The sequence below is a fragment of the Rana temporaria genome, chromosome 9 (genome assembly GCF_905171775.1).
Source record: "Rana temporaria chromosome 9, aRanTem1.1, whole genome shotgun sequence".
Lineage (NCBI taxonomy): Eukaryota > Metazoa > Chordata > Amphibia > Anura > Ranidae > Rana > Rana temporaria.
Window position 1 is genome coordinate 104869143 of NC_053497.1, and position 16943 is coordinate 104886085.

Below are 16943 nucleotides of genomic sequence, written 5' to 3' on the forward strand. Positions count from 1 at the left end.
TACATACCTCCCAACTTTTTGAGATGGGAATGAGGGACACCTATTAGCAAAAGTATGCAGGCATAGGTCACACCCCTTGTCACGCCCCCTTAAAGGAGAATTGTACAAAAAAAACAAGATTGGTGAAACCCACAATTGCTTTTTTTTACCACTACTATTCCTTTATATTGGCTTTTGGAATTTACAAATCAGATGAAAGGTTTGGCACTGAGAAACACTTTTTGATAGATAAAAAGTGCATTTTATATATATCTATATAGATCAGACCAAAATGAGGGACAAATGAGGGGGAAAGAGGGACAGAAGGACATTGATCCAAATCGGGGACAGTCCCTCGAAATCAGGGACAGTTGGGAGCTGTGTGCCTATGCTTGAAAAAACTATCTCTGAAGGTTGTTACTGTATATCTAAGAGAATATTACTGGCATCTCTTTAAATGTGCACACTGCTCACTCAGTCACAATCTTCTCCTATCATATTATACTAAAGGAAGGTTGAAGTGGCTATTTAAAAGGCCAACTGCCTTGGGTGGCAGTGTGGCACCCCCCCCCCCCTCCCCCAAAACTATTTATGGTGTTAATTGAACCCTACAAACAGTAGTCCTTCACCATGCAGGCAAGTTTGCACTTTTTCCAACACATATAAATAGGGCAATGTCCTATGGATATAAGTTGCACATGGGGGGTCATGCTGCTGATAGGGTTCAATGACCCCCAATAAGTAGCTGCTAAAAAAAGCAGTGCTTACCAGATCCACAACCAAGTACCCCCACTCAGTTGTGGATCTGGTAAGCACTGCTTTTTTTAGTTCCTTGAGACATTCAGCACTAAGGGCCAGATTCACATAGAATTACGTTACTCCACGGCGGCGTAACGTATCCCATTTACGTTACACCGCCGCAGGTTTACAGCGTAAGTGCCTGATTCTCAAAACTCTTACCTGTAAACTTGCGGCGGTGTAACGTAAATGCGCTCGGCGCAAGCCCGCCCAATTCAAATGGGGCGGGCACCATTTAAATTAGGCGCGTTCCCGCGCCGAACGTACTGCGCATGCTCCGTCGGGTAAATTACCCGACGTGCATTGCGCTAAATGACGTCGCACGGACGTCATTTGTTTAGACGTTAACGTAAATGGCGTCCAGCGCCATTCACGGACGACTTACGCAAACGACGTTGTTTTTTAAATTTCGACGCGGGAACGACGGCCATACTTAATATGGCTTAGAACACCTAGGGCTCAGCCCTAATTTTACGCGGCGTATCTCAACGGAAATGACGTAAAGTTAGATCGACAGGCAGCGCGGACGTTCGGGAATCGCCGTAACTAGTCATTTGCATATTCTACGCCGACCACAATGGCCTTGCCACCTAGCGGCCAGCCTAGAATTGCATCCTTAAGATCCGACAGTGTAATTCAATTACACCTGTCGGATCTTAGGGCTAGCTATGCGTAACTGATTCTATGAATCAGTCGCATAGTTAGGACGGCCGGAACACAGAGATACGACGGCGTATCAGGAGATACGCCGTCGTATCTCTTCTGTGAATCTGGCCCTATGTTCCCACCACCAGTTATGGCTCTGTTCTTTACACGTTGTAATTTTTGCTGTTTTTTAATGTATGTAAAGGCAATGCTTAATTAGTGTTGGGTGGAGGAGGTAAGGGTTAGACTCTTTGCTGAGTTTTTATTGATGTCTGAGATGCCACTTGGGAGATTGACTTTTCTATCTGCCCTGGTGAAAATGGTCACAAGACAGTAAGTGAGGGGATATCCAAACATTTTTAGTTGTCATCAGAGCAAGGGGTAAGGTAAAATACTATAAAGGGGAGAAAGATTCCCAGGAAAACTCTCCAAGATGGGAATTAATTTTGTAGAGATTTCCCCTCATTTCCTGTTGCATCACATGGCAGGAAATGAGGGGAAATCTCCCCAATGGGCCACAGACTGAAGAGAGGAATTTGACAGGAATTTTTACTTTACATACCCTTTTAATAATGGAAATGTACAGAACACAAGTATACATGTTAAAAATGTTTGTTTTCCTGCACTGAAAATGTTTGTTTTCCTAGATATGGTTTGTGGAGTATAGAAGCTGCCTATGAATCCGATTATGTAACCTCCAGTTTGGTGAAGTTCGAAGTAAAGGAATACGGTATTTTATTTCTGAAGATCCTGTTAAATTAGAACTCAACCAGTACATCCCAAAGGGATGACACAATTTCCTGTGTGCTGAAACATCATATCTTTCATTCTGGGGTTATAAGGGTGGGGGGGGGGGGGGGGCTAAACGGTCTAGTTTTCCTTGCATATACAACATTCGTTCTGAAGCTAATGTGGGCTGAACTGTGCATGACTATATGGTACAACCAAGCAAAGGTGATTCCAATGGGCATTATGTACAGATGTAATAGTGGGGTAGGCAGGACATACAAAGGGGAAAAGGAAAGTAATAAATATAATAAGCATATTTCGCATTTCGCACATACAGACCGTTTGTCAGTTTTTTATTCATCCATTGAGGTATGAAAAACGGACATCAATGCATCCTTATGGAAAAACAGATGTGAAGGGATGATCATCTATTTACATCCACTTCTATCAACATCTGTTTTTTTGGAAAGGATCAAAGCCCTATTTTCTGTGAGTCAGATAAAGAAGGTATGTAAATTACCAAACAGTTAATTTTTGCATGAAAAACTGTCTCTGGGACTCAAGTGGTTATGCACTGGCAGATGTAAAAAACGGATTTAAAAATGGATGAAAAACTGATGTAAGCATCCATTTTTCTTTTTTAAACTTGACTGAACTGATCCGCACATGTAAAAGGGACATAAGGGGAACATCAGCTTTAATCACAACCAATAAAAAAATATATTCCACCTCCAAATAATTCTCTTGTGAATGCTGTATCCTAACACATCTTTTTATGTTTTGTAGTTCTGCCAAGGTTTTTTGTCACCATTGAACCAGAACGCAATTTTATCAGCCATGACACTTTCAAGGATTTCTCTGTCACTGTAAAAGCAAAGTAGGTTGTGACATTGTAACATTGTTTTTTCATTATATTGAGACAAAGAACAGCTACACTTCTGCCCATAGCAGTCGGATTCCATGTGTTATTCTCTTAGTTCAAGTTGAAGAATAAAAGCAAATCTGTTGCTACGAAAAAAAAAAAAGAAAAAGAAAATGAACACGTGTATTTGTGTGCGGCGGTGTTCATAAATCAGCTGAAAATACTTATCGCTGCATTTAGGCCCAATTCACATCTTAGGCCGCGTACACGCGGTCGGACAAAACCGATGAGAATGGACCGAGGTTCAGTTTCATCGGTCCAAACCGACCGTGTGTATAGCCCATCGGTCTGTTGTCCTTCGGTCCAAAATTTTAAAACATGCTTCAAAATCGAACCGATGGCCCGCTGCCCGATCGGTCCAAACCAATGGTTGGTACAGAAAGCATCGGTTCAAAACCCGCGCATGCTCAGAATCAAGTCGACGCATGCTTGGAAGCATTGAACTTCGTTTTATTCAGCACGTCGTGTGTTTGATGTCACCGCGTTCTGACCCGATCGGTTTTTGGAACGATGGTGTGTACGCACATCAGACCATCAGGCCACTTCAGCGGTGAACCGATGGAAATGGCCCGTCGGACCATTCTCATCGGTTTGGAACGACCGTGTGTATGCGGCCTTAGTGTTTTGTAGCCCGAAGCAAAAAATCACATTTTAAATGATCCCTGTTCACACCTGAGAATTCAGGAGCCTGTTGCTTGAAAATGTACAGGAGTTTCTTTTCGTGTGTTTTTGGAGTCACAGACCCCAAGGGGAGCACACGAAAAACTTGTGTGAATGTAGCCTTATTTCCAGTTTATCCCGCCATACATATTTTATCTAACTCTGATATATATGTCAGCAGCTGCACTGCAGTCTGCAGCACGAGGCGAACTGCATGGTTATTTACTAACATTGTGAGGTCCTTGCTCTGCCTTGACCCTAGTGTGCTCACTAGACATGTGCAGAATGGAAAAATGTGTTTAATTTTGGATACATTCGATATGTTACTAATTTTGGCTCAATGATTCGTTTCGGAAATTCGTTTAATTTTGTCTCGTTAAATTTCCATTCCATTTATAAATTTTCGAACAAATTCCAAATTTTTGGAAACGATTCGAATTCAGATCGGTCAAAAAATTATCGATCCATCATCAATCACTCCGCCTGCCGCAACCGCTGGACCTCCGGTCTCGTTGAATGCTTCCGCCGACTGTCTGCTCCTCCGTCTAACAATTCTTAAATATTTAAGGGGCGGGACCGCCCTGTGATGTCACTGGGTGGCCCCGCCTTATTGTAACATCATCGACCAAGGCATGCTGGGTCGTTGACGTCACAAGGGGCGGAGTCACCAGATGACATCAGGTGACTCTGCCCCTTAGTTATTTAAGAAATATCAGGTGGAGGATCAGGCAGTCGACGGCAGCCTTCGACGAGACCAGAGGGTTTTTTCCTTCTTTTTTTGGGTCCAGCGGCAGGCGGCATGATTGATGATGGATCTATATTGGGGGGACATTGTTTTTTATTTTTTATCAAAGGAATTGTCAAAAACTTGTGTTGTGTTTTTACTCACTTTTAGGGTAGGTATCCCATACTCATTCACATGGGGGGAGCCAGGACCTGGGCGCCCCTTGTTAAAGGGAGCTTCCATATTCCTATAAGCCCCCCGCCTGCAGACCCCCACAACCGCCACCCAGGGTTGAGGGGAGGAGGCCCTTGTCCCCATCAACTTTGGGACAAGGTGCTTTGGGGTGAGGGGGGAAAAGCCCCCTGCCTGACCTGCCAGGCTGTATGCTCAGATAAGGGTCTGGTATGCCTTGGGGGGGGGGACCCCACCACATTTTTCTTTTTACATTTTGTTATGTGGTTCCCCTTAAAACCCATCCCATCCCTGAAGAGCCTGGTATGAATTAGAGGGGGGCACGCTATTTTTTCTATTCTTTCTTTTGTTTACATTCTTTTGTTTACATTCATCTATCTGTCAGTTAGTAAGCCAACTGACAGCTCATGAGTCATCGATTGTTAAGGACACAGCGGCCCGGCTTCCTGGCCCACTCCTTAACAACCAGCTATTCTTCACACAGAATTCAAATCGGTCGATAATTTTTTGACTGATCCAATTTCAAATCGCAATCCAAAATTTTTAATTAGTTAGACTATACGAAAAAAAATTAAGGAGTTTCAACAAAATTCGTTATGACTTAATTTGGAGATTTGGATGTATAATTTTTCACCTACAAGAACACATTCAATTGGACTTTTTTTCATTTATTTTATTCCCTTTTCTTATGGTGGTAATATGGATTTATTGAATATATTATTTTTGATATCTTTATACATATATATATTGTATGACAATTGATATTATCACAGAGTAATTATGGGTTGCGCATTTATATAATTTTTGCATTGAATATTCTTACCAATCAAAAAACATGCTTTTAATAAACCCTCTCTGACCTCTGTAGCTGCAGACCCTGTACAACCTCATCCTCAAAGCTCACAGCAGAAGTGCTGAAGTTGTTCTCTCAGCATCTCCGCTCACCCTGCTCCCTCTCCCAGAGCACCTGCTCTGTATTTAAATCAGAGATTAGAAGAATGGAAGGCTACTGTAACACCTAAGGCTCCGTTCACATCTAGGAGTTGCTATTTTAAGGCCCCATACACATGGGAGGATTTATCCGCGGATACGGTCCAGCGGACCGTTTCCGCGGATAAATCCTCTCGAGGATTTCAGCAGATTTTAATGCGATGGAGTGTACTCACCATCGCATTGAAATCCGCGCCGAAATCCTCTGGCGATGACGTGTCGCGCCGTCGCCGCGATTATGACGCGGCGACGTGCGCGACGCTGTCATATAAGGAATTCCACGCATGCGTCGAATCATTACGACGCATGCGGGGGATCCCTTCGGATGGATGGATCCGGTGAGTCTATACAGACCAGCGGATCCATCCGTTGGGATGGATTCCAGCAGATGGATTTGTTGTGCATGTCAGCAAATATTCGATCTGCTGGAATCCATCCCAGGGGAGAAATATCCGCGGAAACAGATCCGCTGGAGTGTACACACCATAGGATCTATCCGCTGAAACCCATTTGCTGGGATTTTTCAGCGGATGGATTCTATGGTGTGTACGGGGCCTTACAGGTGTTTTTCTGGAGTTTTTTTCTGGCATTTTTGCAGCGTTTTTGTGCAGGCGTTTTGAGTTTGATAAGTGACCAAGGAAAAAGCAGTAAAACGCCTGTAGTCTGACAAAAAATAATCTCATGTAAACAGGAGCCATTAAAATGAATGGGATTTGTCTTGTTGGGCGATTTTAGAGCTGAGGCTTAGAGCAGAAAATCGCCCAAAAACGCCTAGATGTCAAAGAAGCCTAAGGGAATAGGAGCTGAGCAGTTGGGAAAACTTTAGTATTTCTGCTGGTAAATTTCAAGATGAATTACTCCACGATGCCCACTACTTCAGAGGTCAGTGAGGACTTGCTTCATAGCTAGATTACTGCTTGTTAGGAGTATACTTTGATGCCCATAACCTGGCCAGATGTTTACTTTAAGGACTGAACTAGGAGGGATCAGTGTGCTCTTGCCTTGTCTTGATTTTTTTTTATCTGTCACATTCACATGAGGTTATTTTCTCTCATTTTATAGATATTATTATGGCAGAATAGTGGAGAAGGGAAAAGCCTTCATTCGATATGGGCTACTTATAAATGGAGAGAAGAAGTTGATGGCAAAATCAATAGACGTGTTGCAGGTAAAAGACAAAATAATTGCTGACCCTATAGTCCAGCAATGCAGTAGTTAAAGCGGAATTACACTGCATCTGAGCACCACAAACCAAAAAATGCTATTTAAATTCACCCATCCATTCATGTCTCCATGCTTGTTTTTTGCTGATGAATCACTTTGAAATACACTTCCTAGCATTTCTGGCCATGGACATCTTGAGTAAGGGGCAGATGTCTCATGTAGCATTTACTTCCTGGAATCCATCTGTCCTTAGCTCAGGTATGCAGACACGCAGGAGGATGGGCTTAGCTGAGAAAACCCCTCCTCCCCTCCTGATGACCTGGGAGGTATGACATCATTTGCCTAGGCATGGAAACCATGAAGTAACTCAAGAAATGTAAAAATGTAATATACATTACTATCCATTTTTCAATGCTAGCAGCAAAAGGATTTCAAATAGTCAATGTTGATTGAGAGAGTGAAGTTCCGCTTTAAAGGACTGAAAATATATAGAATAGTATAATATGTGATGGCACACTTTAGGCTTGATATAGTAAAATGTGGTAACTCTTACTACATATGTTTTGATAAGAAAATCCCACTGTCTATTTTATTACACAGTGGGATTTTCATATTTCTTATACTATAGAAATCGTAATAGAACGAATAAGAAATTTTGCTTTTGTTTAATCCAGTGATCCAGTGGCAATTATACCACATAATAGACCACATAATAGTGCCTAATTCTTATTGTTTTAACACACAGATGACCAATGGGGAGGCTGTATTCCAATTTAACAGTGAGCGCTCGGTGGCGGAGCTGCAGTACTCTTCGCTGGAAGAGCTGGAAGGGGCTCTCCTGTATATAACAGCAACAGTGGAGGAAGAAGAAGGTAATCAAGCTTATAATAATGTAATGTGTACTGAGTAGAGTGGGGAACATCAATAACCGCTGTGACAAACAGCCCCTGTCAGTTGTGGATGGAGAGTATCTGCCACATAGGCTTTTGCACCTCATGAGGTAAATGGGTGGCAGTGAGAGGTTTGGAGCACAATGCAGGGGGGTAAGAACCATGCTCCCCACCTGGGGTATAATTTGTCCTTCCCTGGGTTAATCAGTTGTTGGTGCTGAGAAAGGAGACAAGCAGGCTGTAACATGTCTGCAGGTCTGAAGGAGACCCAGTGAGCATCTCCTTGATGTAACGCTGACCAATAAATATAGGTAGGAAGCCCTTAAAGTCGAAGTTTAGCCTAAAACTAAAATCTCTAAATCTATTCGCAGCCACAATCAAAGACTAACCTATCTAGCCCTGTAAAGCAAAAATTGCTATACATACCTTTTCTGAAGCTGATCCGGTCTGGTCTCCAGTGGCAGAAGTGCTGTGCAGAAGACAACCAACAAAGGCTGGGAAATGCCTGGGAAGTGACGTCACCCATAGAGTTACTATGGGGCTTCCGTTGTTGGCTGCCTCTTCTGCACTCACCTACACAGAGAACCCGCCGCTGACAGCTCAGCATGGGACTGGACCTGAGCTGTAATAAGGTGCCAGTCTAAAGGATTGAAAGACAGACAGCAAAATTGTTTTGGTGTAGAAGAGCACAGAGTTCATAGCTACCATACAGTCATTCAAATACTATGTGACGAAACACGTAGGGCGGAGCCAGCGTTTGTGATGTCATCACACATCCCGAAACCCAGAAGCAGTCCGTCTAAGTCCCAGGATCGGCTTATTATGTTACAAGTGCTTTGAATTTCACTTTTGTGAGTACGCTGTTTATTTTAATAACATTTTAAATTATACTTTTACACTATGTGGTCTATTTACTAAAACTGGAGAGTGCAAAATCTGGTGCAGCTCTGCATGGAAACCAATCAGCTTCCTGTTTGTTTTTTCAAAGTTAAATTGAACAAGCTGAAGTTAGAAGCTGATTGGCTACCATGTACAGCTGCACCAGATTTTGCATCCACCATATTCAGTTAATCAACCTCTATGTGACTTTCTAGGTTCTTTTTTATTTACATGGTGGAGCCCTGCAGTCAGGATGTTTAAAGATCCATACAGAAGGATGGTCATACTGCTCTATGTTGGATCCTGCACTTTGACTTCCAAACGTGTTTATAGAGCACATGGTCAGGGATGGTGCGAGGATTTTTGACACCCTAGGAGAAATCTTATTTTGCAGCCCCCCCTGGCTCCACCCCGTTGCCCTGCCCATTTATACCCAACCTTTTTAATTAAGTGCCCATCAAATGCAGCCCACCAGCTCCCATCAATGCACCCTTACCAGCTCCCATCAAAATCAGCCTTACCAGCGCCCATCAAATGCAGCCTTACTAGCGCCTATCAAATGAAGCCTCACCAGCGCACATCAAATTCAGCTTACCAGTGCCCATCAATGCAGCCTACCAGTGCCCATCAATAAATGTTTGCTTGCTTCCATTCATTCAGGAGTCGGAAAACACAGTCCTCTGCCGCCACTGCGCCTCTGACACTATGGGCCTGATTTACTATGCTCTGTGCGCTGCGCTGGTTCATGCGTTAATTAGTACTCCGGGTGGAGGCTTAATTGGGCGCATGAACCAGCGTAGCAGCCGGCGCATTGAAACTAATATGTAAAGCCGCGCCGAACTCCCTATAGAAGTCTATGGGAGAAATCAAAAGTGTTCATTTTAAAGGCTAATCTGCAAGTTTTGTCCTAAAAAGTGTTTGGGGACCTCAGTCCTGTCCCAGGGAACATGTATCAATGCTTTTTTTATTTTTTAAAACGGCCGTTTTTTCGGGAGCAGTGAAATTAATAATTCTTAAAGTGAAACAATAAAAGTGAAATATTCCTTTAAATTTCGTACCTAGGGGGGGTGTAATGTCAGCATGTGAAATAGCGCATTTTTCCCGCACTTAGAACTCCCCCTGCACAAAGTGACATTCAGAAGGAAAAAAGTCATTTAAAAATTCACACGCGGCTATAATGAATTGTCGGCTCTGACAATTCTAAAGGGATTCATTCATAAAACAAACAAAAAAATGTGTAGGGGTTCCCCCAAATTAAATTACCAGGCCCTTCAGGTCTGGAATGGATATTAAGGGGAACCCCGCCGTAAAAACCAAAAAAAAAAAAGACGTGCGGTTCCCGGCAAATATCCATTCCAGACCCTTCAGGTCTGGTGTGGATTTTAAGGGGAACTCCACCCCAAATTGAAAAAAAAAATGGCGTGGAGTCCCCCTAAAAATCCACACCAGACCCTTATCCGAGCACGTTGACCTGGCCGGCCGCAGAAAAGAGGGGGGGACAGAGTGCGGCCCCCCCTCTCTCCTGAACCGCACCAGGCCACATGCCCTCAACATGGGGAGGATGTCCCCATGTTGATGGGGACAAGGGTCTCATCCCCACAACCCTTGCCCGGTGGTTGTGGGGGTATGCGGGCGGGAGGTTTATCAGAATCTGGAAGACCCCTTTAACAAAGGGGACCCCCAGATCCTGACCCCCCCCCTGTGTGAAATGGTAATGGGGTACATTGTACCTCTACCATTTCACCCAAAAAAAAATGTCAAAGTGTTAAAAATGACAGTAGCCGGTTTTTGACAAATCTTTTAATAAAATCTTCTTTTCTTCTTTCCTTCGGGTTTCTTCCGCTGCTTCTTTCTTCTCGTCCACATCTTGCCCGACGTGTTCTTCTATCTTCTCCGTCCGTCCTTCAGCCTTCTGGTCCCGCATCTTGCCCGTTGTCTTGTCCTGTCTCCTCCTCGTCCGCATCTTGGGTCTTCTGCGGTGTTCTTCTAGTCCCCGGACCCAGCGTTTGAATTTGATTTGGCCGCCGTTTTCCCGCTCCTGGGACCCGCCCCCCTCTGACGCCACAAGTAAACTCCTTAGAAGGTCATGTGCGTCAGAGGGGGGCGGGGTCGCAGAGCGTCACACAGCGGGGGAATTCAATTTCAATCGCGCCGCCCGGAGAAGAAGTTCCCGCCGTGTCACACTCATGTGACCCCGCCCCCCTCTGACGCCACAAGTAAACTCCTTAGAAGGTCATGTGCGTCAGAGGGGGGCGGGGTCGCAGAGCGTCACACAGCGGGGGAATTCAATTTCAATCGCGCCGCCCGGAGAAGTTCCCGCCGTGTCACACTCATGTGACCCCGCCCCCCTCTGACGCACATGACCTTCTAAGGAGTTTACTTGTGGCGTCAGAGGGGGGCGGGTCCCAGGAGCGGGAAAACGGCGGCCAAATCAAATTCAAACGCTGGGTCCGGGGACTAGAAGAACACCGCAGAAGACCCAAGATGCGGACGAGGAGGAGACAGGACAAGACAACGGGCAAGATGCGGGACCAGAAGGCTGAAGGACGGACGGAGAAGATAGAAGAACACGTCGGGCAAGATGTGAACGAGAAGAAAGAAGCAGCGGAAGAAACCCGAAGGAAAGAAGAAAAGAAGATTTTATTAAAAGATTTGTCAAAAACCGGCTACTGTCATTTTTAACACTTTGACATTTTTTTTGGGGTGAAATGGTAGAGGTACAATGTACCCCATTACCATTTCACATAGGGGGGGGGCCAGGATCTGGGGGTCCCCTTTGTTAAAGGGGTCTTCCAGATTCTGATAAGCCCCCTGCCCGCATACCCCCACAACCACCGGGCAAGGGTTGTGGGGATGAGACCCTTGTCCCCATCAACATGGGGACATCCTCCCCATGTTGAGGGCATGTGGCCTGGTGCGGTTCAGGAGAGAGGGGGGGCCGCACTCTGTCCCCCCCTCTTTTCTGCGGCCGGCCAGGTCAACGTGCTCGGATAAGGGTCTGGTGTGGATTTTTAGGGGGACTCCACGCCATTTTTTTTTTCAATTTGGGGTGGAGTTCCCCTTAAAATCCACACCAGACCTGAAGGGTCTGGTATGGATATTTGGGGGGACCCCACGCCATTTTTTGGGGGGGTTTTTACGGCGGGGTTCCCCTTAATATCCATTCCAGACCTGAAGGGCCTGGTAATTTAAATTGGAGGGACCCCCTTTTTTTTTTTTTTTTTTTAATGAGCAATGACTCTATTCTTTATAGCCATGAGTACTTTAACCACTTGCCCACCGGGTTAATTCTGGCACTTCTCTCCTTCATGTGAAAATCACAATTTTTTGGCTAGAAAATTAATCAGAACCCCCAAACATTATATATTTTTTTTTAGCAGACATCCTAGGGAATAAAATGGCAGTCATTGCAATACTTTTTGTCACACCGTATTTGCGCAGCGGTCTTACAAGCGCACTTTTTTTGGATAAAAATCACTTTTTTGAATTAAAAAATAAGACAACAATACATTTTGCCCAATTTTTTTATATATTGTGAAAGATAATGTTACGCCGAGTAAAATGATACCCAACATGTCACGCTTAAAAATTGCGCCCGCTCGTGGCATGGCATCAAACTTTTACCCTTTAAAAATCTCGATAGGCGACGTTTAAAAAATTCTACAGGTTGCATTTTTTGAGTTGCAGAGTAGGTCTAGGGCTAGAATTATTGCTCTCACTCTAACGATCGCGGCGATACCTCACTTGTGTGGTTTGAATACCGTTTTCATATGCGGGCGCTACTCGCGTATGCGTTTGCTTCTGTGCGCGAGCTCGTCGGGACGGGGCGCTTTAAAAATTTTTTTGGGGTTTTCTTATTTATTTTTATTTAGTTTTATAATGTTTTACACTGAAATAAAAAAATAAAAAAAAAATGATCAGTTTTCTTCCTATTACAAGGAATGTAAACATCCCTTGTAATAGGACTAGTGTGTGACAGGTCCTCTTTATGGAGAGAGGCGGGGTCAATAAGGCTGGAAAGCATGGTATTGAAAAAAAAAAAAAAGGTCTCATGCTTTCAGCTGCAATCATGTTCGTTCAGCACAGTGGTGTAGTGTATAGCACTTTGACCTAGCAGCAAAAGAGTCGTTGGTTCGAATCCCGCCCGTGACAGCATCTGCATGGAGTTTGCATGTTCTCCCTGTGCCTGCGTGGGTTTCCTCCCACAATATAAAAACACGCTGTAAATCGGTTCCGGTCTAAATAAGCCCTAATATGCAGTAGTATATTTAGGTTTGGTTCTGCCCTAGGCCTGACTACATATCTGCACCTCCTAATAGAAAAATGACCCACCCCTTCCTGTCAAGGTCACACCCTGTTTTTGTATAACCCCGCCCAGTAATTTTCAGGGGACCCACACACTAGTTCTGGGGGGGCACTGGATTCCCTTAACCACTTCCATACCAGGCACTTACGCACCTTCCCGCCAAGCCAATTTTCAGTTTTCAACACTGTCGCACTTTGAATGGCAATTGCGCGGTCATACAACACTGTACCCAAACAAAATTGGCGTCCTTTTTCCCCCACAAATAGAGCTTTCTTTTGTTGTTATTTGATCACCTCTGCGTTTTTTTTTTGCGCAACAACTAAAAAAAGACTGCAAATTTTGAAACAAAAAAAGTTTTTATTTTTTTAGGTTAATTTTTTTGTAAATAAGTTTTTCTCTTTCAATTACGGGCACTGATATGGCGGCACTGATGGGCACCGATGAGATGGCACTGATGGACATCGATGAGGTAGTACTGACGGCACAGATGAGGTGGCATTGATTGGCGGCGCTGCTATGCGGCACTGATGGGCACTCATAGGCGGCACTGATGGGCACTCATGGGCGGCACAGATGGGCGGCACTTATGGGTGGCACTGATGGATACTTATGGGTGGCACAGGTGGGCACTGATAGGTGGGCACTGTGCATGGATGGGCACTGTGGGGTGGCACTGATGGACACTGTGGGGTGGCACTGATTTTCCCAGTCAGTGCCCATTTGTGGGCACTGATTGGCATCTTTTTTCTTATTTTTTATTGCTTTTTGTTTTTTTGTTCTATATTTTTTTTGTTTTTGCACACCCTGGTGGTCCAGGGTGGGCATCCCTGGTGGTCCAGTGTGGTGATCCGAGGGGGGGCTGCGCTGATAAACAATCAGCGCGAACGCCCCCTGTCAGGAGAGCCGCCGATCGGCTCTCCTATACTCGCGTCTGTCAGACGCGAGTGAGGAAGAGCCATCGATGGCTCTTCCTGTTTACATCGTGATCAGCCGTGATTGGACACGGCTGATCACGTGGTAAAGAGTCTCCGTCTCCGTGAGAGACTCTTTACTGAGATCAGACTGACACCCCGCATCACCGATCGCCGCACTGCGTGCCCCCACAGGCGCGTGCGGCATGAAATCCTGCAGGACGTCCTGTCAGGATTGTGTAACCACTTCCCGGACGTAAATCGGCCATAGGCTGGGCGGGAAGTGGTTAATTTGCATAGTTTTTCTCTCACTCCCTGTTTGGCTATGGGGCAGGAAGTGAAGGCAAATCTCCCCAATTGGACACAGATAATACAAAATAAACTGACAGGGCCTATAACCCTTCCTCACTATCCAAAATTAAAGAAAATAAAACTTGTTGATTATAGTTCTTGTCAGGGGCGGACTGACCATTGAGTCACTCGGGCACTGCCCAAGGGCCCCATGCCACTAGGGGGCCCCATCCGGGTTGCCAGGCTCAGTAAAACCAGGGACAGTATGTAAAAATCTGTGTTTTTTTTAGATCTGTCCCTGATATGTCTGAAAATGACATGCTTTTAATGTGAATATCCCAAGATTTTAGCTGCCCGCCTCTGCACTACCTCCTGGCGTGGTGGTCATCTGTAAGCCAGAGGGGCCCCATAATCTTCTATTGCCCAGGGGCCACATGAGTTGTCAGTCCACCCCTGGTTCTAGTTTAAGCACAAATTTCATAGAGTTTTATTGAGAGCCCCAAAAAATATAACCATGCCAATAGGCCAGGATAGAGCGTTGCTAATATGTAGGAATGTGTGCGTTAGAGCACCCCACCCAATGTTAACTAAAAAATTATTAATTTGCAAATAAGTATTATCTGCTCATTTTTTGGGGATGTCTGCACCCCTGATAGTGACAACATTTGTGAGGTGTCTTCACCCTTTCTAATTCATTCACTTCCTGTCACATAGCCAAACAGGAAGTGAGGGTAAAACCTTACTAATATCTTTTCTTGGGGACACAGAGATCAAGCTAAATAGTTTCCCATTATGTAAATTGCACTCTAGCATTTTGCTGTGTACACCCCAAATTATTAGGGATCTTGGACTTTGGGGTCCATTGACTAAAGGCAAATCCACTTTGCACTACAAGTGCAAAGCAAGGAAGAAAGAAAACAAAACAACTTTGCTTCTACAGGATTGGATGTTAAAACCATCAGTGCTTCCTCTCTGATTTTCAGCAACTATGCTTGTACTGCAGAGTGGCTTTGCCTTTACTAAACCCCAAACTAAATAATCATTTGGGGCAGGGATCCTCAAACTACGGCCCTCCAGCTGTTTTAGAACTACACATCCCATGAGGCCTTGTAATGCACTGACATTCACAGACATGACTAGGCATGATGGGAATTGTAGTTCCTGAACAACTGGAGGGCCGTAGTTTGAAGACCCATGATTTGGGGTGTACACAGCAGTGCTGGAGTGCAATTTGCTTAATGGGGACACTAGTTAGATTGACCTGTGTCCCCAAGAAATGACACTGGTAGGGTTTTAACCTCACTTCCTGTTCAGCTGTGTGACAGGAAGTGAAGCCAATTTTAAGAAAAGGGACACAAAGCTCAACACAAAAATAAAAAAACACAAAGCAGGGGTTCTAACACTCACTTGGCTTCCCTCAAACACCCACAATTTGAATAGGATTGCCTTGCGCTAGATTTAAGCACAGTGCTGTAAATCAGCACGTCAAGCCTGTCCACCAATAGCAAACCCCCCCCACAGGCCATGTTTGCAGGTTTTCCTTCATCTTGCACATGTGCTTTAAAATACAGTCTGGACAGCAATTCTTGATAAGAGAAATCCCCAAAACATGTCCTGTCGGGGGTACTTGAGGGCTGAGGACCACTGCAGAATAAATAAAATACTTACCAGTTTTTGTCTTTAAAGTCAGGGAGAATAAACATGGCAAACATTTCATGATTACACACCAGGAAAGAAGCTTAGACAAAAATCACACATAATTTGTTAGGCCCAAACCTAGTTCAGCTGCAGCTGTCAACATATGTAGCATGAAAAAGTAACAAAAGACAAACTTAACAATTTTAAAGTAATTTTTATTGGTCAACAAAACAAGGAAAGCAAAAAAAGACAAACAAACAAAAATACATTTCAAAATTCTAAATAACCATAGCTTTACACATTTTTCATAAAATAAGGCCACATAGACAAATACATCAAAGTGAACATCATTTAAAAATAAACCAAAACCATTGGCAAAATAAAACAAAACCCATGCAACAAACCACATTTGTGTTTAGCAACAGCATTTCTGCCAGCCTGCCCCTTCTGAGGGCAGCTGAGGACTGATCGATCCAAGCTTTTTATAACAGTGCTAGTAATGAAGCAATTGAAATCACATGACCAAATTGCAGTCTCTAGTTTGGGTGAGCTTGTAATTGGGCACACCTGCAATTAATCCAAACCACGCTCTATGAGCATCCAATGAGTGTTTTTCACCTTTTAAAAAGAAAGGATATTTTTTTTCTAAGTGTTTGAGCATGCTCAGTTCATCACACATGTAGGAACCAAGCTGCAATGGAATGAGAGCTTTTTTTTTTTGGTTTCCCCTGATCTGATGCTTTCCAGCCTGAAGGGGAGGTGTTAAAGACAGAAGTAAACACGCACATTTAATAATCTATTTGTGTGAAAAAAAAGGTTGCCAATTTTGTTTGGGAGCCACGTCGCACGACTGCGCAATTGTCAGTTAAAGCGACGCCGTGCCGAATCACAAAAACTTGCCCGGTCATTGACCAGAAATATGGTCCGGGCTCAAGTGGTTAAAAATTAACAAAACACAAAAGTGAGCCCAATTTTTGGGGATAATGTGAAAGATGATGTTACACCGAGTAAATAGATACCTTACATGTCACGCTTTACTATTGGAAACACTCCTGCAATGGGGCCAAAATGAATTCCGTGAATATCCCCATAGGCGACCTTTTTCTTTTTTTTCCAGGTTACCAGTTTATAGTTACAAAGAAGGTCTAGTGGTAAAAGTATTGCTCTCGCTCTAACGCACGCATCAATACCTCACATGTGTGGTTTGAACGATGTTTATATATGT

General features: G+C 44.2%; 1 protein-coding gene across 2 annotated transcripts in view; it reads left to right on the forward strand.

The window, feature by feature from the left end:
• The window catches only part of C5 (complement C5), a 138527-nt gene that overhangs the window by 20673 nt on the left and 100911 nt on the right, over window positions 1–16943 (forward strand). For both annotated transcript variants that reach the window (XM_040324047.1, XM_040324048.1), the window contains exons 6-9: window positions 2070–2152; window positions 2938–3028; window positions 6702–6807; window positions 7549–7675. In XM_040324047.1, coding sequence (XP_040179981.1) covers window positions 2070–2152; window positions 2938–3028; window positions 6702–6807; window positions 7549–7675 — 407 coding nt within the window. The remainder of the gene's footprint in view (window positions 1–2069; window positions 2153–2937; window positions 3029–6701; window positions 6808–7548; window positions 7676–16943) is intronic.